The 23,395-nt window shown below is 38.5% G+C and overlaps 1 protein-coding gene and 1 non-coding gene across 3 annotated transcripts; both read left to right on the top strand.

Moving 5' to 3' along the window:
- Positions 1-31: 31 nt before the first annotated feature.
- LOC113333980 lies at positions 32-1,787 on the top strand. Of its 2 annotated transcripts, none has more exons than XM_026580331.1 (2): positions 32-608; positions 1,082-1,787. In XM_026580331.1, the coding sequence occupies exons 1-2, from the start codon at positions 273-275 to the stop codon at positions 1,292-1,294; spliced, it is 549 nt and encodes a 182-aa protein (XP_026436116.1). In that variant the 5' UTR covers positions 32-272; the 3' UTR covers positions 1,295-1,787. The 2 variants fall into 2 exon arrangements, with proteins under 2 accessions (XP_026436116.1, XP_026436117.1); XM_026580332.1 differs by having other exon boundaries at positions 1,572-1,785.
- Positions 1,788-2,542: 755 nt separating this feature from the next.
- On the top strand, positions 2,543-2,615 carry TRNAA-UGC. The gene has a single exon. It is a non-coding gene; the product is annotated as a tRNA-Ala (tRNA).
- Positions 2,616-23,395: the final 20,780 nt, after the last annotated feature.

Below are 23,395 nucleotides of genomic sequence, written 5' to 3'. Positions count from 1 at the left end.
ATTTTCCATAATCATATCTCCTTTTCTCACAAGTCATAGTATCAAATCAGTGTTGTGATGCGGTGTAGGATACCAAGTATAGTGGTGCAGGTTAAGAGTATTATATTCTTATGCGGACATTTGTCTTGTCTGAAGCGTGCTGCTGTATACACCTGTCTTAAGTACTACTATCATCTTCTGCTCCACTCTTCCATCATTTCATTACTTTTTACCCTCTCTGGTCTTTCTTCTATGCAGAAGAAATTTTTAGGGATTTCAAAAAAAACCCAAAAATGGGAAAAACCAGTCAAAAGATTCAAAAGCCACTTTTAGATTTCCGCTCAATCAAAGATGATGCTTGGTACACAGTAGATAGACTTGTTCTAAGCAAGCAAAACACCCTTCTAACTGTGAAATTCTCTGGGTTTGGTGAAGAAGATGATGAGAAGTTCAATGTCAAGGATTTCAAAACAGTGAATGAGTTGGATCAGTTTTTGAACAGGTTCCGTCCAGCTTGTCTTCAGGTACAGGATGGAGAGTGTTATGATTTGAGACGTGGATCGGATGTCTGTGCTGTACTTGAAGAAGGTGAAGATGATCACAAGTTCTACAATGGTGTTATTGAATCGGTGAGTTGACTTCGTGACTGATTCATTGTGAGCTTTAAATTCTTTCGATTTTGTTGTACTGTATGTATATGTGGTTTAAGTTATAGGGTTTATGGGTGGTGGTGAGAGTTTGTGAATGTTATTGAATCGGTGAGTGAGTTGTGACTGATTCATTGCTTGTTTATGTGATAATGGCAATTCATGTTTTGATTCAGGGTTTTACTTTCAGTTGAATGTTTTCTCTGACTCCGTTGATCAGTAGATTCCATTACGTGAGTTGTTGAATCGGCGGGTTGACACAGTGGCTGATTCTTATTTGAGTTGTTTTAGTGCAAATTCTTTTTATCTCCTCCATATATGCTTAAATTCAGGGTTGTTAGATTCTGGTGTTGAGTGGACAGAAAACACTACATACATAATACACCTAGGAAATACTATTGCCAGCCAATCTGACTTTGTTGAATGTTGATATTATATGGTGTTAACAACAACAGATAGAACGTGAACCTCACACGCGCAAAGGTGGAGAAGAGAGTTGTTCTTGTATATTTATGGTTGGTTGGTTAGAAGGTCCAAATGCTAGGTGTACGGAACAGATGGGGATTAAACGCATTTGTAAACTTCAACCAGGATCCCCATTATTTGATTACTCGCTCGCGTGTTTCATGAAGAGGTCACGGCAACATCTTGATTCGCTTTTGAAATGAACTGTATGCAGGTCGGTAAGGTAATAGATGGGTTCGTAGTTTGAGTTGTTTTGTTTTTGCTTAGCAGCAAGATACTAGTATGGTAGGAAAATTAGGGTAGTAGGAAGATATGGATGGAATCATAACTCTACCTTTGTAAATACTCATGTCCTCTAGTACAACTCGGTTTTATTAGATTGGTAGCTAGATTATGAATCATATCTCTACCTACTCATCAATGGTTGTTTCTAGCTAGATTATTCTTGTCTAAAAAATTGGTGTTGCGTAATATGAACAGACTGTGTAAAACTAATCAAGAAGTACTGCAAGTTGTGCTGCAAATTTACTGTGTGTGATATTCCTATGGAGACACTTACTTGTATGGAATGCTGTCCCAAAGGCACACCTCCAGCAGCTCGTACCTGAAGCCACATGAAGTATGAAACATAATATAAGATGCGATGTAATTTTAGAATACAATAAATCTGCAGAACCCTCCAGTTTTTCTAATAAAGTTCCAGTTTCAAATAAATAAAAATATATGTGCTCTATTTCTTCTGAGGTTTCACATAAAATCTCATTATTTATAATAAGATTCCCCCAAGTTACACTCATAGTTCATGTAAATGATGAAGAACACAGAGAATCAGTTGCCCATGGAAAAGTAAGTTGCAACCATCATACATGTCTTACATTTCAGAGTTTGCATATGATGTCTCAAACAAGCAAAAAGCAGCTGATTTTACAGGCGAATAAAGTATGGAAAGTTGATTGTAGGCTCAGCTCACTAGTGTTGCAGTTTCTTCTGAACAGGCAGAAGATTCGACTTACTACCGAAGTTGAACATCCAGTTCTGCAGAATGCAGGAAATTCCTTTGATTTTGAACTCCCAGGAAGTTTTGTTTATCAGGTTGTAAGAATAAAACCTGGCAAATTTTACATTCCTCTGGAAACCACCATATATGTTGATACGTGCTAGGTGGTGGATTATAGGTTTCTAAGATCAGCTGGTCTTTTCCAGCAATTGAGTGAAAGTAAACAGGCATACCCAAAGACACATAAGAAGGTAGTCAGTCTGACATTCACTTCAGTCCAGTCTTTTTCACTACCAGCAGTAGATGTTCCATTCTCTTTATTATAATCATGAAATTTCCACATCTTCACTGTTCGATTTCTTCGAAGGAGCAAGTTTAAATTTGCTTCTCAATTCAATGTGTGTATGAAGACCTACTGAGAGTTATCAATTGGCTGATATATATGAACAACTATGGGGATGTAGCTCAAATGGTAGAGCGCTCGCTTTGCATGCGAGAGGTACAGTGTTCGATACCCTGCATCTCCATTTTTATTTTATTTTATTTTGCTTTCTGATTTTGTAAACTGGAGCTGGCTCATCTGACAGAGAAGTCTCAACTTCTTCTGAATCTGAACCATAACGGTTTTTGATTGCTTTACCAAGCCACAATCTCTATATGTAATCTTAGAATTCCATATATCTCTGCTGTTTAATCCAGAAAACAGAACGGCATTCTTATTTTTTACCATGATAGAAACGTGAAAACAAAATGGCATTTCATAAATGATGACCAAAAGTTTGAAAAAATAAAATGGTAGCTCTATATAGGGTCCTACAGAAGCATAAGATGTGGAATTCCAGTCAGGACCGCTCTGCAAGATCTTATCGTTACTGCAACTGCATCATCCTTCCCCGCCCTGCAAGATCTTATCGTTAGGGGCTGATGGATTCCAGTCAGGACCGCTCTGCAAGATCTTATCGTTACTGCAACTGCATCATCCTTCCCCGCCCAAAGTGGTGGTCGCGGAGCGGAGTTGGTATCTTATAGGACAGGAATTCCCCCGTCTTTCGATTACAGTAGGAAATACGACGATCTGATTGCATGAAGATGAGATCTGTCCTGGCAAGAGCTTCAACGGAATAACCTGGATCTATACAAGCGTAAGGTACCAGACCTTCTCTTCCCTCCAACTGTGCTCTTCACATTGAGATTCAAATTGAGGATGACATATGCACAAAATAAAAGTTTCCTCATCAATATAACTACTTTCTCATCGACTTCCATCAGCATCGACCGGACGTGTCGTGCAGAATCCATGAACTCTTCAATTACGAAATTACGAAGATGGAAGAGAAACCATTTCGAATACGACGCTCAATACCGCTTCTGTAAAGGAGTTTCTCAACTACTGCATGGGACTCTAATTACATATTGTAGGAACAAAAATATGTAACGGACACGTGTCCAGAGATGTAGGTAGAAGTAGCTAATTAGATACAATTGTTTGTAGGAAATAAGACCTTGCTAGCCCTTATCCTAACTAGCTCTTTCCTAACTAGTCAGCTCTAAGGGCATTATTGTAACTCGTATAGATCCCTAATCCTTTATAAGGGAAAGAGAGATATGTTTGTAGGGGGCTTTTTTTTTTCTTCCTACACAACCGAGAGCTCAACAAGAATTCCAACCCCTTTAATGGAGTTTGTATGTAACACCGATTTTGTAACACCTCCGATCATAGTGAAACACCGTGGACGTAGGCTTCATTAATGGCCAAACCATGTAAAAAACCCTTGTCTCCATATTTACTTTGATGCACTTCATTTCTTCTTTGTTGAGTAGATCTTAATCCTAGGTGTTCGATTCGAGTGGGTGTGGTTGTTAGATCTTAGCAACTACATTCTGGCGCCGACTAAGGGGACTGAGAGTCTTCTACAACTTTTGGTTTTGAAGTAATTCCAGTGAAGCGACATAACTGAGGAGAAAAGATAAGGATTTCTGCGTGAAAAACCAGAGACGAGAGTGGAGAAAACTTCAACAAAATCGAACTTCAGCGAGGAACAAATTGAAATAGGACCAATCTTCTGCCTTATCTCCTCTCTGATGTTGTCCTTAAACATTGAGATTTGAAAGTTTCAAGTTAAAAAATTTCAAAAGACATTTTATGAAATCTAGGGCTTGTTCTTGAGCAAAAATTGGATTTTCCTTCAAAACTTTCACTCGATTTCTTATTTAATGGGAGATTTGCTATCACCGAATCTTGTTTTACAAACCCAACTAAGCTATTTTGAAAACGTTGAATAATGGAATCTGTAGTTGATTTGGGGATTTTTCTGCTTGTGTCTTTTTCTGTCCTGAACGATAGATCTTGGCTATTCACTGAACTAATTTGTTGCTGCAGTGATAATGGGAATGATATATGATGCTGGCGCTAGAGGGAGAATATCACAGCTGACTTTCTTAGCCGAGATGTGGAATACATTCACCACCGGGAGCTGAAGGATAGTAAAATCCATGAAAACCTTGTAATTTAATCGGGCTTCATCAACTGAATTTCTAAGAAGAAAGACACGGGACAAACTGCCACCGCCGGACCAAGCTCTTGTCAATTTGTTCAAGTGTCGCAATCTTGCCAGTACACTAGACTCGCCTGCTAGTTCTTACAGTATGGAGCTTGTGTTTTGACTCTGCCATCCTCTCATCAATTTGCACCTCGACGAACCATCACAGACTTAACCAATATCGGCCTCTTAGCATCGTAGGTTACCACCTCGGATGGGTACAAATCTGGCCATCTCTGGGTTCATTAGTGAATCTCCAATCAACGACCAACTCAACCAAGTCTCTGTTCATGGCATCAACGGGAATTACAACAACTCAGCTTCTTGGAATTCCATATTGGGGCGAGTCAGTTAACTTACTCTGATCAAAATCATCTCGTGCCAAGTCAAATCGGGCCAGAAACCAGGCAACAGATCGGAGCTAACTACATCGTCCAGTTCATTTGTTTGCAAAGCGTAGCTCGGGTCAGTTCATTTTACATCGGGAGAGATGAACCATATTGGACAAGGCAGTCACTTCAGACCAACTCGGGAAGACTACACTTGACTCGCTTTGGAAACTCGGCTCAGGAATATGGAGTCGGCTCGTTCAAGATGAATCTGCCTGGACACTCGCCTATAACAGGGAATATTCTTAATCCCTTATCTCTGATTTTACAAGTTATGGTTTCGAACGATGAATTCTTTTAAGATCCTCTTCGTATAAGTCTGGTAAAAGAGCTATTGGCTTAGCCAAATGCAACCTACCTAAGAAAACATGAATAGTCGTGTTCCAATATTTGAGAAAGTGAATCTGTGGTACAAATGTAAATTATTTTTGCTACTTGTAGTATATTACAAGTTTTTAATCTTGACTTAATGTCTAGTCATCGTGAAATGGTGCTGAATAAGAAATATGGGAGATGTTTTGGGGAAAAGGTGATGTCTCACCTTATAGTTTCAGAAGAGACCATTTACTGATAAGATCCATACTGTTAGATCCATGTTTGTCCACTATTGTTTGTTACGACATAATCGGATTAGAAATTGCATGTGACTCCTTAATGGGACCAGTACAAATTTTGGGATTGTCATTGTAATCATTTATAGTTAGACTATCACAATAGCCGTTTACATTGTCGAAAGGCTTAATTCTTATCTACAGTGTCAATTTACTTGAACGCACTGCTTATCATGAAATTCCAATAGTCTGAAATTTATATCTCAACCAGGGCACCTATAGCAATGACATGTAAAAGGGTCATTCAATCTTTACACCCATAGCTTACCTGATAAGAAAGTTGCAGGTGCGTAAATTCAATGCCGAGCATCAACTAAGAAGAAAATGGTACTGGAAGCGTGAGCACGAGCCTCAGGCGATGACATGGACTCATTTGTTATTCCTTTTGCTTATTGCATACATGACATACTCAACAAATGTGCACAGGCCATGAGAATTCATTGAAGTGAACTTAAAAATTCTGGAAGAAACTCACTATATTATTGTTAAGCATTCAAGAACTCTGTTAGCATACTGCTTGTTTAAATGAGATAGGAAACACACGACATACCTACTTTTAACATACGCTTGCACGTTACCGTAAATGTTGCCTAACATGATTCGTTTGACACTTGAAATGCTACCTTATGATCCCTATCATCTACGAGGCTTTTCGTGCATTACATTTTTAGACTAGCACCCGCAATTCCTGGGTTCATCATGATTTTCGGTACCAATTTTAACGTTGCATTGTTAGTAGGTAGATCATAACGATGAAATTCTGCTAAGATTGGCTACAATCGATACACCCAGATACACCCATATCATGTTTGAACTGAGCAGTTATCCCATAAACCGTGTTCGTACTTGTAGGTTGTGAATTGAAACATCTTGTTGTGTTCTGTGAAATCAGATCTACATATGGAACTATCTTTATGAAAATGAACTATCGGACTATATAACTCTTCCTTCTTAGATTCTCCCCGCAGTTACTTACATTTCTGAATCCACATGAAGCTCGAAAGTCCAAATGAGAAGACCCTGATTGCTTAGAGAATCTGCACAATGGAGGCACGATAGAATGATCCAGTTTGCTTGAGTCTGTGAAATTCATTCGGGTATGCCAGTCGGACTATTAACAACTATCAGTCATCTCGGGACAAATCAATGTACCAGCTGCTGCGCCTACTCGTGTCAGTTCGTATCGGGTCATATACAATCAGTTTCGGGTCCTTGCAGTGAACACTTCCTCATTGCGAATGATCATCGGGATAGCAACCAACTCGAACTGATCACATCGTCGATTCCAGCTTGCTACGAGCAACACCAAAAGAAGGGGGCGTATCCTTGCACTCTTTTCTTTGACCTTTACTAGCTAATACGTTGGACGATATCTACTGCAAAAACCCTTAGCAGACCCTAGCTAAGTCAAGAAGAACGAAATACATCCGCTACCCACATGAGATTATGAAAATTTTCTGCACCGACATGGATATTAAGATAAAATGGATTCTTGTTATTTAGTATCATGGTATGAATTGCTTTATTTCTAGCAGCCAGGAATTAAGAATCCAAGAGCTTAATTGAATGCCTATTGGATGTATGAAGTGATAGGGGAAAGTTTCAGCCGAGACGTGATCTGTATAACCCGAACAAATCGGATCGCACAACACCCAATCAAAATGATGATGGTCAACAGACTGAAACAACCGCTTCGAACAATTTCGTCACAGCAGTCAACCCAACTTCACCGAGATGTATCAATCAGTCGTGGACGTCACATTAAAAAGGACCTTTGAGGTTAATCGGGCGAGATACGACGGCGACATGATGGTGAGCATCGATATTGGAATGGTGGTGAACCGAAATAGCAGCAATCACTTCTCTTCCTAATTGGTCTACAAGCGTGGGAGATTCGGCGATACTTGGAGCAATGTATGACTGAGATATTCCTCTAGCGTGTGACGCAGAACGGACAAGGAGCAAAGGTTGTTCCGAAGATAATCACTTGAACCACAAGGCTATGCCAACTACGTTCAGTACTCAGCTACTTCGGACCAGAAACGCCAAAGACCAGTTATATAAGGCATCCGTTTATTTCAGAACCCACTCGCGACTACTTACTTTCCGTTTTGATGAATTGGGAGCGACTCAGTTAGGGCCAACATGCAATGACTTGGACGCACCCTCGATCTGTGGACAGTGAATCATCTCGGGCATCATCGGTATGAAATTGATTCTCTCGCAACAACAACCGACTAAATGAAAGGACTTGCAAGTTATGGCAACCAAGCGGGACTGAAATTGAATATCCTTGGAACATAATATATTACATGAAACGTACAACGGTAAGGCGATGATATGACAAACGCAGTGATATACCATTCGTACTCGGGCCATCAAACAGAATGGCCCGGGATGGTCTAAGACTTCTGACTCCAACTTAGACTACGCAGACTTTGGTAAATAATAACCTGGGGGATGCCTTAGGTTGTTAGTGTACTGTAACACACAGGTCATTCATACTCGGGTCATCAAACGGAATGATCCGAGGTGATCTAACTTGTCATTTATTTCTTTAAAACCGTGAGGGGTAGGAAATATGACATGAACGACTAATGGTCATTCGTACTCGGGGCGACGCCAGTGTGGAAGTGCCGAGGTGACTTACACTTGAATGGTCATTCGAACTCGGGGCAATGCCAATGTGGAAGTACCGAGGTGACTTACACTCGAATTGTCATTCGTACTCGGGGCAATGCCAGTGTGGAAGTGCCGAGGTGACTTACAGTCGACTGGCTATTCGGTACTCGGGGCAGTGGCAGTGTGCAAGTGCCGAGGTAGCCTAAGGGTTCTGGTGGTTGGAAACCAGTAACAGATTATCAAGGAATGAGTACTTGATAGTCGAGCATACAACATTACTACCGTCGCAAGTGTGATCAATTATCAAGGCATGAGTACTTGGTAACTCACTTGATCCGGGATAGTCGTTTGATGGAACCCAGGATATCGAGCTATAGAACTTAGGGATGACCGAATCCCTTCCACTAGATCAAAACGACGGTGATGAGATACCTCAATCGGGACATGGCATTGGGCCCTATGACCCTCCCTGTTGAGTGTGTTCGACAGATATGGAATATTAATTAATGCCTACTCTGAAATGATTAGTATTGCAGGAAAATATGTATGCTAAGACTACGAGCGGTTATACATGAAAGGGGCAACACAATGGGGACGACGGATCTGTCGAGTCATCAGTGTGTGAGACTTGAACAAAATACGTACACGGGTTTTATAAGTCGTCAGTAGCAGAGGCTACTTCTAAGCACATGGGTGAATCATCAGAAGTTTTGTACACATCTTTCAGCTCGTGAACAAACAACCTCAATAGGGAAACTTCAATATGAAAGCTTTCTTACCTCTTCGCCTTCAATTTTAGACATTGTCTAGTGGCATTTACCATGGAAACTCGTGGGAAAGTACAACTGATGCAATGAATATTTGAAAGTCGGATAAGCATGTGAATGATAACGTGTTTTTATTTGAATAATTGCTACATACAGGGGCACGAAAGCTAGGAAGAATAATTGTCTTGGTCGAGAATTGCCAACAGCAAAAGCTACGGTCCGAGACCACAAACCAAATAAAGGAGGCAACGACATCACGGAATCTCCCAAGTTCATAAATCAAACAAAGAGTTGCAGCGACGAACCGTACCGTGTCGACATCACTGGCAGCAAACAAGGTCACAAACAACTATACAATCCATCTAGGAGGCGAGTAATGTACGAGTACAACCTACAGCTAGTCTTTTCACAACATTGAAAACCATGGCGGAACAGTGTGCTCAAATGTCTGGACTTCAGTCCCTTGCAAAGCCAAAACTTACCGCCGAAAATATAAGCTAAGTATCCCTTATCTCTCAAGCTGCCAGTTGTTTTAGCAAAATGGTACACGTCTCAGTTCAGTATTGGCAACTCTACAATCTCTAACTGATCATCCTTTCGAAATCCATCATGTGTTTCTTGTAGCTCTTGAATGTAACCATGACAAGCTCACTGACTGTATCGGAGCTTAAGTTTCTCATACCACATGTCTGGGGCATGATTGTCGTCTCGAGACTACACAAACGAATAGGGGCAAGTACGCGCACTAGGATAAAGAAGATTGCATTCCTTTGTGAAGTCCCTTCAAAAAAAATCAGACAATTACAAGACTGACGCAAGAAAAATGCCTTGGAGGAATGGCACGAGAACACCCTCATCGTTTGAAGCAAGCCGAGGATGCTAAGACCGTCAGCCGATTAGCAAGACAGCTAAGTACCATTTATCACGGGAAATTTCCCTATTGTGCATTTCACTGGTTGTTCATTTGCATAATTAGAATGGCTGTGGTGAACCTAGACATTCAACAGTTTAACAGGCCATGTAGATAACTTGAATAACTTGCTTATGCCCTTTTACTTTGGAACAAAAATATCATCGCGAGCATGCTTAATGAATAACATTGCAAGAAGTGGAATGATCATTTACTTCCTTACAGTTGCATGGTAGCGAGCTTGACCATAGAAATGCTTCATATGGAAGACCTTATGTATCGTATTAAGAATAAACGTGAACCTTTAGGGGCATAACGTAAACTCACTACAAAATGGTCGAAACCAGCAAGCCCCTAACAAGGCGCTAAAACTATAGATTTTTTCAAAATTGTGCTGCGCATTGAATGTGTTCTCTGGATCTATCTTTGTGAAAGCATGCTAGATTATTGAATTCGGATAACACAGATTAAGTGACAGACCTAAGGCTGTCTTTTAACATCCTTACAATCGGCATCGGGCAGTCTCTGAAATGTTTAAACTTGCAAGACATGGTAGAATCTTGTACTTCAATTTAAAATATTTGGGAGAATATCTGCAATTACCACTCTTCCCCATGAGCAGCAGGTACTCGTATTCGTCTAAAGAGCTTCAACTGCGATTCGTCAAGAACTGATGCCAACTGAACCAGGAAAATCTCGAGCATTGACCACCAAGGAGAAACACACGATGAGTGCATGTCACGATTTTCAGGGGCCTAGTCAGTTCGGGAATGCTACCTATACTTCGGACAAAAGACTAGAAATCCAACTCGAAGCGAGCAGCAATGACCAAGGGAGATTGATAGTTCGGGGCAGAGGTCACGGTCTAGTTCACAACTGTTAGCTAATACTAGACAGTAAAACCCGATGACAGTAGATCTACCGGAATGCCATGACAGGACGACAACAGTCAGCAACCTTTGAACCAAGAGTTGCTTTGAAACTTCCCATAAGAATAGGGGAAAGTATGCATACTGTAGACGCATTTTGTATTCTTCTGCTCGGTTCCTTCAGCAACGATGTAAATCCGAAAAACTGTTAAGGATCGAGCAAGAGAGAGGAGAGCATAAACGCGGAAACATAAAAGACTACATTGATAATAATTCGGTGTGTCAACTTTCATGGCTCAACAGCCTATTTATATTGTTCACAAACTTGACGACCACTCAAGGTACTTTCCTAACTAAGATCAAACTCTAAACATAGATACTTTCCTAATATAACTCTCACAACTTAATGTGCATATCTCCTAAATATAGACTCTCATATATTATTTTCTAATATCCTCCCTCAAGATGGAGCATGTAGATCACGAATGCCCATCTTGGACAAAAGAAATTTAACTTCAGTTTTCGTCTTTTTTTTTTCAACACTTTTGTGAAAAAAAAATCTTCAGATCGTAGTTTAAGGACGTTTCGGTCCCCTTCGTAGTTTTTGGACATTTCGGTCCCATCTTCGTAGTTTTAGGACATCTCGGTCCCCTTCGTAGTTTTAGGACATCTCGTTCCCATCTTCATAGTTTTAGGACATCTCGGTCCCCTTCGGAAGTTTTAGGACATTACGGTCCCAATCATAGTTTTAGGACATTACGGTCCTCTTCGGAAGTTTAAGGACATTCCGGTCCCCTTCATAGTTTAAGGACATTTCGGTCCTCTTTGTAGTTTAAGGACATTTCGGTCCTACTATTGTTGTTCTTTTTCTCATCACCTCTTGGTTATTGTTTTTTCTTTTTTTTTTTTTCTTCACAACATGAATGTTGATTCTTCTTCTCTTGTTCAAGTCACGCTTTTGTTGCGAAACCTTCACACTTCTTTTTTTAAGATTCTCTCACAATCTTTCTCTTGTTACGCTTCTGCCACAAGCAATAACTAACACAAAGTCTACCACACTTTGTAAGACTTCCAAGTTTCTGCCACAAACTCTTCAATCACCATGTTTCTGCCACAAATTCTCCCTTAAGCTGAAGCATAACCACTCAACTTACCTTGTCATTCTAAGTTTCTAAATTCTAGTCAATTTAATCAAACCGTACCAGTCCTTTTTACTGAAATACCTTTGATCCGCCATCAAACTGTACCAATCCTTCTTGACTGCAATACAAGATTTGATCCTCCATCCTCATTGATTTCGAATTCATGACTTAACCCTTTGAAACAACCACTTACCCTATAACTTCTTTACCTTCACCAAAAACTGCTTTCTGCAACGTCTCTTCCAGAAAACTGTCACATTTTTCCACTGTTATCACATTTTTGTTACTGTCGCTAACTGTGAATGTTTCTTCTGTTACATCTTTGTAACAATTCTTCAATAACATTTAACTGTCCTTCAATCACACTATTGTTCGTACCAGTTCTCGCAACTGTGACATTAACCTTTCTAACACCCATTCTGTTATTATTTCCGACTAACACTTCTGTCCAACTGTGACAATTATTCAGTCACGCTTCTGTATCATCAGCAGAATCAACCAACTGCTTCTTTGTCCAAACTTGAACTCAAGCTTCCCTGTTTTCCTACTCGAACTTCTACATCTCGTCTAATGAGTACCAACTCCATGGCCGATTACAGCGAACCTTCATCAGCCATTCACTTCCAAGCTCCTTCACGAGTTTGAATCTCACGTACCGAACTTCCTTTTTATGTTGACTTCTAAAAATAGTTCAATCAACCCATGTTTCCTTATTAACTTCGATTCACGTCAGAACCCTAACTTTTTTTTTTTTAAACGCGATATCTACTGCCAACCATCTCTGTCCTACCATGAGCTTTTTATTCCATCTTCATCTTTTAAAAATAGCAGCAGATCATCATCTTCACTGCCAACAATGACAACATCATAACCTCTCGACTCCATTGTCGATAATCAATCACCACCATGAATCTCCGATGACAGTGGCATCATCATCGCTGCAGATAAACAACCACTGCCTTCCATCTTCTTCTATGTATTCTCTTCCATTAATCATAACCCATGCTTTCTAATCAATCACAAATATTAAAAACTTTCATACTTCAGCCATCAATCATCAAAATCAACGGCAGAAGTCAAATCCTTCTGTTCATGTCTTCTCCGTTCAAACCCAAACTTCAATTCCTATTTCCCAAATCAACCACAGTCGAAGGAAGCATCTCTTTTTCTAAACCTAAAATCATAAGAGATTTATTTCTTCTTTATCTGGTATTTTTCCTCCGTAAACTTCATGCTCACCTTGCTTCAAATCTTTCTTTTCTTTCAATACCCTTACGAGACAGACAACAAGTCACGGAAAGTAACCTAGGCGGTAGTAAACCTTGCGTTTTTTTTTTTTTTTTCTTATTGCACCTTTGTAAACTCTTTCCGAAAAGCTCATCTGATTTTGCTCTTCCTCTCCTCTCTCCCTCTCACCTTGCTCTGATACCATGTTAAGGATCGAGCAAGAGAGAGGAGAGCATAAACGCGGAAGCATAAAAGACTACATTGATAATAATTCGGTGTGTCAACTTTCATGGCTCAACAACCTATTTATATTGTTCACAAACTTGACGACCACTCAAGGTACTTTCCTAACTAAGATCAAACTCTAAACATAGACACTTTCCTAATATAACTCTCACAACTTAATGTGCATATCTCCTAAATATAGACTCTCATATATTATTTCACAACTTAATGTGCTCTTAAAAACCCACTACAAAGTACATCCGACGCACCACCAAGTCATCAACTCTCTCCAACAAAGAACACACAACAGAGGCTAACACCACCAAACTCGTATCGGAAAAGGAAGCCATTCAAAACCTAGAAGAGAGACGCGATAATTCTTACAGGACGAGACACTTGAATCCGAGCCAATCATCTATAACAGCACGATTTAAACTCGTCTGTAATATCGAGAAAAGCCAGAGCCGAGTAAAGAGGAAATAAGTACATGACATCGGGTGCAGTTGAAAAATAGGAACCCATCGGGAAGTATAACAAGATCGGAACCGAGGACAGTGAAACACCTAGTCGGGACGTATGCTACCAAGAAGCCCTGATTTTGACAACTGGCAGCACAACGAAAAGCCCAAGTGGCTACAAATTGATAGTCCAGTATCAACTTGCCTGGATAACGCACAGAGAATCATCATCAAGCCAAGACCCGAAGCAAGAGCAAAAGTATCAAATGCAAAACATCAACCACAGCGCAAACGCAAGATCCGAAGGATTTTCTTAAGGATTGCTCTCCGATAAAACCTTAAGAAAAGGGCCATAAATGAAGGAGCAAAAATATGTAACGGACACGTGTCGAGAGATGTAGGTAGAAGTAGCTTAATTAGATACAATTGTTTGTAGGAAATAAGACCTTGCTAGCCCTTATCCTAACTAGCTCTTATCCTAACTAGTCAGCCTAAGGGCATTATTGTAACTCGTGTAAATCCCTAACCCTTTATAAGGGAAAGAGAGATATGTTTTTAGGGGGGCTTCTTCTTCTTCCTCCACAACCGAGAGCTCAACAAGAACTTCAATCCCTTCAATGGAGTTTGTATGTAACACCGATTTTGTAACACCTCCGATCATAGTGAAACACCGTGGACGTAGGCTTCATTAATGGACGAACCACATAAAAAACCCTTGTCTCCATATTTACTTTGATGCACTTCATTTCTTCTTTGTTGAGTAGATCTTAATCCTAGGTGTTCGATTCGAGTGGGTGTGGTTGTTAGAACTTAGCAACTACACATATATATGAGCTTTTTCATTATGTAAAAACATGTGATTCATTTAAATTTGTAGAAAGTAATTTTATTAATGATTTTACCAAAGATGTCATAAGTTTAGGCTCATAATCCAAATTATTGGGCAGCCGAACCTGACAACTACTCCTGGTATTTTAAGTATGTAGGAAATACAAATACCAATTGGTCCTAAGAATAATATATTAGAGTTAGTTTGGTCCAGTTGACCCAGTCAACTGTCTGTTTGGTCCTTTTTAAAAATATATATTGTTGTTTGGTCCAAAAAAATTATTGTTTGATCCTAGGATGAACAATACTCACGCGGGATGATGTCATCAATGATGTCACCGTCCTTTGATAGTGTCAAAAAATACCATTTTTTCTCTTTTTTCTCTCTCTTAATAAAAATAAATGAATAAAAACTTAAAACTTAAATATCTTTTGAACCATATGTCCAAAAATGATAAATTTTATATATTCGGAAAGCCCTCAACGATAGATTTCCAACGAATACCTTTGTCGCTATATTTCGGAGATTTTAATTTTTTTCTTATTTTTTAGCTATAAAATGAACTATTATACGAGTCCATTCTGCAAAATGAACTACTTTAATGAACTATTATACGAGTTCATTCTACAAAATCAACTACTTTAATGAACTATCATGCTAGTTAGTTCATTCCAAAAAGTGAACTCTTTGGATTAAATAACATACAAGTTCATTCTACAAAATGAACTACCATACGACTTCATTCTACAAAATGAACTGGTATAATGAACTATATTACAAGTTCATTATACAAATATGAACACCTATTACGGGTTCATTCTACAATATGAACTACCGTTTACGAGTTCATTTTATAAAATAAACTACCATAATGAACAACAATTACGAGTTCATTCTACAATATGAACTACCATTCTTAATTACTATTACGAGTTCATTTTACAACATGAATTATCAATCCTACAATATGAACAACTATTATGAGTTCATTCGAAATTAAGAACATCTATCACGAGTTCATTCTTCAATATGAACTATAATAATGAACTACCACTGTGACTCCATTCTTCAAATTAAACAATTACTATGAGTTTATTCTACAAAATAAATTGTTAATGTATACAAGTTCATTCTACGAAATGAACTGCTAGAACTAGAATGAACTCCCATGTTATAAAATAGTGTTCATTCTTGGATATGAACTACTATTATACCGATAAAAAATTAAAAGCTCTGAAACATAGAGACAATGGTACTCGTTGGAAAGCTATCGTCGAGGGATTTCTGAATATATAAAATTTATTAATTTTTGACTTATATTTTGAGAGATAATTATTTTTAAAACTTTTATCTATTAAGGTTAACAGGAGAGAGAAATTAGTAGAGAAAATAAAGGAGAGAGAAAAAACCAAAAAAAAGATTCACGAGGAGGAAAGATAAGAGAGAGAAAGTATACTTTAGATATTTTAATATTTTTCGGGCTCAACATTTAGTCGACGTTTTAAGTGGAGCAGCTGCGGTTGTGGCAGACGAGTTAGCGGCTTCGATTACTGGGGTTGTCAACCTTTGGTTGGCAGGTAAGTGCCCTAAGGTTTTAGGTGAGCTCATCGCAAGTGCACCCCTTACACCTTTACTCAATCCGGGGGGTGGTCTTAGGACAATAGTAGTTGGTACTATTTGGCGCCTCTTGGTCTCTAAGGTGGACGCCTTCTCAGTTGGTAAGGATATGCAATCCTACTTGGGTGGTCATCAGTTTGGTGTTGGAGTGCTGGTGGGGGGAGAGAGTATACTTCATTCTGTCAACAGTTTGCTGGAGTTGAAAGGTCACTCGGATAATATGTCAATGTTACTTATTGATTTTTCGAATGCCTTCAATATGGTGAGAAGGTCTTCTCTTATCAAAGAGGTTCGGCTTCATTGTACAGGTATTTCTCGTTGGGTAGAATTTTGTTATGCTAGGCCTGCTAAACTGTACTATGATCAATACATCTTGTCTTCTGCACTCGGTGTTCAACAAGGTGATCCTCTTGGTCCCTTTTTTTTCTTTGGTACTCCATCCCCTTGTGAAGTCCATTTCTTCTCGTTGCAAGCTTGATTTGCACGCCTGGTACCTGGATGATGGCACTATCATTGGAGATACTATGGAGGTTGCTCGAGCTTTGAACATTATTGAGTCTTAAGGACCAGGTAGAGGTCTTCACCTTAATATTAAGAAGACCGAGGTTTTTTGGACACTATCAATCCATGCAGTTTGGAGGTAGGTGTTTTCCCCCCGGATATTGGTAGACCTAGCAAGGGAGTTAAGCTTTTGGGTGGATCTGTGGTTTTGGATTTGGATTTCTTGAGTGACATGGCTCTTAATAGGGTGAATAAGACTATTCAGCTAATGTCTTCTATCAAAAAGCTCAGAGATACCCAGAGTGAGATGTTATTACTCCGTAATTGTGTCGGTGTATCTAGACCATATTTTTCTATGCGTACTACTAATCCGGCAGCTCTACAACATGCCTCTGACCTCTTTGACGACCACCTACTCCAATATTTGAGGCTTTTAATCACCGGAGATGGAGATGGAGCTGGGTTTGGACCTTTGCAACAAAGAATGGCCACTCTACCTATCAAATATGGTGGCCTTGGAATTTATACCATGGCTGACACTAGCACCTATTGCTATCTTGCCTCTCTGATTCAGACTGCCTCTGTGCGGAAGACGATACTTGGTAGATCCTTCTCAACAGATAATGGGATTGCCTATCAGACGGCTCTTCGGAATTTCATTCAGGTATGTGGTTTTCCTTCTAATTATCGCGTCGATGACATTGCCCTCATTCTATGCATTCCCTGGCAGTCACTTATTTTGATGCAGTTAAGAAGCAAATCCCGGACCAATTTACTCTATCCGCAAGAGACTCCGTTCTTTGGCAGTGCAATCAGATCAAACATGCTCAAGATTATCTCTTGGCTATTCCGATCAGCGGTTTAGGTCAGTGCCTTGGTCCCAGACAGTTCAGAGCAGTAGTTTGTTATCGCCTTGGTATCCCTTTATTTGTTGAGGACGGGTTGTGCTCATGTTGCAATAAGCCTATGGATATTTTTGGTGATCACGCGCTTCACTGTGCTAATGATGTTGGTCTAAAGTTCCGCCGTGAATTGGTTCGTGATGTAATTGTGAATATCTGTTTCAAAGATGGTGTCCATGCTCGCAAGGAAGTTGTTTTAGGTTTTTTTTCCAAGAATAACAAGGATTTACGTCCAACGGATATCCTTGTCCTCAACTGGGAAAACGGCCAAGACGTTTGTATGGATGTCACTGGAGTCTCCCCCTTCTCTGGAGATGGTGTTCGCACTTTCGTCCCAGGCCAGGCTATCTCCAAATCAATCTCGCGGAAACGTTCTAAGTATTTGAATGTGTGCACTTCGCATGGTTATGGTTTGGGTGTGCTAGCTTTTACTACCTTATGGAAACTTAGCGATGATACTGTTTGTTTTTTCAAGCGTCTGAAGAATTGTTTAATTAGTCATGACGATGGTAGTGGTCTTGGTAGTTTTATTTTTCACATATTAGGTGTTGCTATTTCAAAAAGGGGTTGGGACTCAGCTTGTTGCTCGACTACCAATTAAAACCTCTTCTGTTAAGTGTGATTGATTTACCCAATTTATATTTTTTTATTGTATGTTAATTTTATTATGGACCAAATGGAAAAGGTGATTTCTGAAATGACCAAATAGACATGGGACCACCTAAAAAAGGACCAAACCATATTTTTCCCGTAAGTATATGTCAGGATTTGCTTAAGAGATAAACCAACTGTCAGCCGAACCTGAAAGCTTTTATTAGTATTTTGAGTACATGTAAGTTCGGGTTAGTTGAGTATTTTGGATACAAGTTCATGTTTCATGTATTTTTCTAATGTCCAAAGAAATCCTTATTTTCTTTGTAAAACTAAGGTCGCTCTTGTTGTTCTTTTGGGAATGACATTATATGGGGGAGAGTTCTTAATTGAACTTGCGCTTAATTGCCAAATCTTTGTGGGGAGTGCAGCTGTGGAATATTGTAGGACTTATCTTGTATCTTTATAAACTCCTTGACGAATGCATTTAGTTTCGACTATATGATTGCATCTAAACAAACTTGATATGTTCTCTTTTAGTCATGAAGTATCTCTTTGAAAATTTCATAATGATCCCGCTAGTTTTCGTACCTTTGCCAATTTATATTGACAAAAAGGGGGAGAATTATTTTTTAGTTCACACTACATATACATATGGTTTAGGGATCATTATGTAAGGGGGAGTGATACATATCACCATAGTATTATTTTCAAAGTTGTGATACAATTGAACTTTGATGCTTTGTAATAATACTATGACACCGTATAACAATACGAAAACATCTTGTTTTTATATATTGTTATAGCTACGGATCTTCAAGAACTATGATGCTGAGAGTTGAACACGTTTAGAATCACTAGAGTACTTGGAAGTGACGAATATTTCAAGTAATGTTGAAGAACCAAGGAAATTAAGCATTTGGATGAGAAGCTACAAAGTTTATTTATTTTGTAATCCATATGTATTGATAGTTTTGTCACTAAAATTGACAGAGGGGGAGATTGTTTGAGCACTGCTCGGTCAAACTCGCAAGCGTTGCTATCTCAAGCTTGTTTGTCAAGTTTAGTTGTCAAAACTATAATTCTTGATTTATAGTGTACTTATAGCTATGTCTCGGATAGGATAAAATGTGTAGTTGAGCTTTAGACTTCACGTCGTTCATCGGTTGAAGACGAAGAACTACTAAGGGGAGCTTGTGGAACTTCATCAGCAAAAGGTATGTGGAGACTTGAACTCATATATCACTCAGAAGTCTATATCTATTTTATCTCCTATTGAGACGAAAGTCGTATAGCTATATAGACTTTACATTAGACACATTTGATATTTCCAGATGAGTTTAACTCGGTTACATATTTCTCGGAAATATGTGTTCGTAAGCTTTCGATTTAACCAAGTTCATCTTATATTCTTGACGAAAGTCAAAAGATGATCATGTGAAAATCTCCTGGTAACATCTTATATGATTTGTTTGAGATAGTCATTTGATTGTAGACTCAGAATGTTTCATATTAATTATTTGATCACTTTAAAATTGTTTTGAAGCTAACAGTTTGTGTGACACAACTATCTCGTCTTCTAAGAATGTTTCAATGATTGAAATGGGAGTTTAGAACAACTAACCATTGTTTGGATATAGCACAGTATGCGTACTTGTATGCTAACTTTGCAAATGTATTCCAAGTCCGGGAACTTAGTATGCATACCCGTATGCGTACTGATTCAAAAGTTAAAGTCTGGGAACTATAGTATGCATACCCGTACGCGTAAGGATTCAACTGAGTTCAGTCGTGAACAACAATATGCGTACTCGTTTATATACTGGCGAACAAAGACCAAGTCCGGGAACTTAGGTATGCGTACCTGTTTTCATACCTGAGTGGGTTATGTTCTAAAATCGGTTAAGTATGGTTACATACTCATGAAAAAATACATTTATATAATAAGGAATGCAATCTTTGCAACCCGTGGCTATAATGTTCATGAATCGTTTCTAGTGAATCAATATCAATTTTGCTTCAATTGTTTATTGTATAGTTCTATGAGAATATAAACAACTGAACAACTCTATAACTAGTTTCATTTGAGTCATTTGAACTAGTTGTGATTAAGATGAACAAGGTTGATATGGAGGTGTTCATATGGATAACTTCGGTTAACTATTGTTGAGCTAACCAAGTGTACACGTTTAGGTATGGTTAACCATATCTAAATGAAGGCACATTTCATTTGTGCGTAACAAGCCAAGATAATGTAATGGTTGAAATATATTGTCTTAACACTAATCAGGTTTTCATCTAACGGTGAATATTGAATGCTTTGTTACCAAGGTAACATTGATTGCAAACCCTGATTTGAAGACTATATAAGGGAGAACTCTAGCGACTGGGAAACCTAATCCCCACATCCCCTGTGTGATACTAGTTGCGACTAGAGTCGATTCTCCTTTAACCTCGGTTTTTCTAAAACCATTAATAAGTTAACGACTTAAAGACTTCATTGGGATTCTGAAGCCAGACCCAACTATTTTCTATGTAGATGCGTATTCTGATCTTACTTTGTTCTATCGTATTGAGTACTATCTTCTCTAAGATTTGCTCGAGATTTATCTCTGATAGGTAAGATATAAAAAGTAATCACAAAGCTCTTCATCTCATTCTTTGTGATTCCACAATAACTTGTTAGACTACCATATCGTTAGGTTATTGTGAGGTGATTGATATTACTAGGCTGTTCTTCGAAATATAAGTCCGGTGTATCAATTGGTTTCCGTTCACATTGATTTATCAAAAGACGGAACAAAAACTCGTAGGTATTTCTGTGGGAGACAGATTTATCTATTCCAATAGACTTTTCTGTGTGAGACAGATTTGTTTATCAAGTCTTCGACTTTGGGTTGTAGAAACTCTTAGTTGTGGGTGAGATCAGCTAAGGGAATCAATTTCACAGAATCTGGCGTGGTTCTAGAGGTGTAAGGAACTCGGATGTGCCTTGATCAGTGTGAGATTGGTTAGGGCTCAACTGCATTCCAGTCCGAAGTTAATTTGTAGTAGGCTAGAGTTTGTAGCGGCTTAATACAATGTGGTGTTCAAAACTGAATTAGGTTCCAGGGTTTTTCTGCATTTGCGGTTTCCTTATAAACAAAACTTCTGATGTCTGTGTTATTTATTTTCCGCATTATATTTTATATAATTGAAACATCACCGGTTGTGCGTAGTTCAATCAATTGGTGAATCCAACCTTTGGTTGTTGATTGAAATTGATTGAATACTTGAAAATTGGTCTCTGGTACCGTTAAAGTTGTTTCTCATATTAATACGGCTCACAGATTTCTATCTGTTCGATTGCAGATTAATTTGAGAAATAGAGATATAACTCTTGGATGTATTTTCCTTGATCGAGTCTGACTGTCTAGTTGATTCTCTTGGATATATGTTGGAGTTAGTCCATACAAATTTCCTAAACGAAATATTGGGTGTGCTTGTTGTACCCCCGCTTTTTCAAATGTAATATGGTTTTTCTTTTTATTTTCCTCCATAAAATCATGAGTTTAAGATTGTTGTTCAGCTGATCAATGTCGATCGAGTAATATAGACTACTATTTAAAAATTAATATTTGTGTTTGTCTTCCTCAATTACAACTTTTTCGAAGGTGTTTTGTAATGCAGGCCTCATTTCAACTAAATATTGAAGGTGGATGAAAGTTTTGATAGTAGGTTGTGGTTTCTTATTAACTTTTTACAAACTATCTTTTTCCTATTTTCCTATGTTAATACATAAATCTACCTGTTTTATTTTTGTAGATGTTCGGAAAGTTCTTACCAGGTTGGATAATCAAGTATTCCATGTCTTGATGAACCCTTTCATTCCAGCAGCAAAGTACATCATCCAAATGGGTGTTCAGTGGAATCACAACTTTCAATTAATCACTAACATCGTATATATGATTATCATTAAAGATATGTTATTCTAACCCTACCTCTCTCACATATTGCGTACCATAATGATAATATCCAATGATCCACAGAAGTGACACTAAATCAAACTAAAAATATGTTTTCATGACCTCGCCTTACTCATTGGAGAAGATGGGGCTATAATAACTCCAGTTTTAAATAATAGCGACATCCACACAAAGTGCTGATTTAGGAACTACCACTAAAATCTATAAGATTATGCAATCAATGATAATATACACACAAGTTATTTCCCCATAATAAAATAATATACAATATTCAATCTATATTCTTGGCATACTAATCACATTAAAGCGGCTAAGCCTCCCTATTGTTTTGATAAATTAAATAATATTCAACCGGATATTCGCAGCTTATTAATGATATTCTAGCGGCTGACCCCGTCCTACACAACTTAGTACGGAGTCGTCGTGAAATCACATGCACTCTTAGAGGGGAAACCACATAAATATCACCTAACATACTCATCCAACTACACATAAATATGCTCACAGGTGGTAAAGATGCATGATGATCTTAGATAAAATAAACTTAATGATTACAAGAAGGTTACAAGAGTTATCACCTCATTTGATGACAAGCCATGGTAAATCGTATTTCTCACTCCAATGCTACATTATATTCCGAAGTATTTATAGTAGGCTAGGGTATGTAGTGGCTTAATAAAATTTGGTGTTCAACTATGGACTATGTCCTCCGGGTTTTCAGTACTTGCGGTTTCCTCGTTAACAAAATTTTTGGGGTCTGTGTTATTTATTTTTCCGCATTATATCGTTTATCTTTATAATTGAAATATCACATATTATACGTCAATCATCGTAGAAACGTCCATCGTAATTGTTGGGTACGACTTGATTGATCTTGGATATTGATATTTGGAATCGTCCAAGAATTTTCACTGTATAATCAGGTTCACAGACTTGTTTCCGTTTACATATTGATTGTGAGAGAAATATATATGCACCCTTCATATAATTCCTAATTGAGATTCATTGATTTGTAACTCTCGGAATTATTTTTGAGTTTAGTCCATACAGGTTCCCTAAGAAAAAGTTAGTAGTGTCTTTTGGTACCCCCGCATTTTCACCTGTGCCTACAAACAAATTGGCTAGTGCACGTGAATCCTAAG

Source organism: Papaver somniferum, unplaced genomic scaffold (assembly GCF_003573695.1).
Source record: "Papaver somniferum cultivar HN1 unplaced genomic scaffold, ASM357369v1 unplaced-scaffold_135, whole genome shotgun sequence".
Classification (NCBI taxonomy): domain Eukaryota; kingdom Viridiplantae; phylum Streptophyta; class Magnoliopsida; order Ranunculales; family Papaveraceae; genus Papaver; species Papaver somniferum.
Note: the sequence above shows the minus strand (reverse complement) of the source record. Positions and strands in the feature narration are given on the sequence as shown.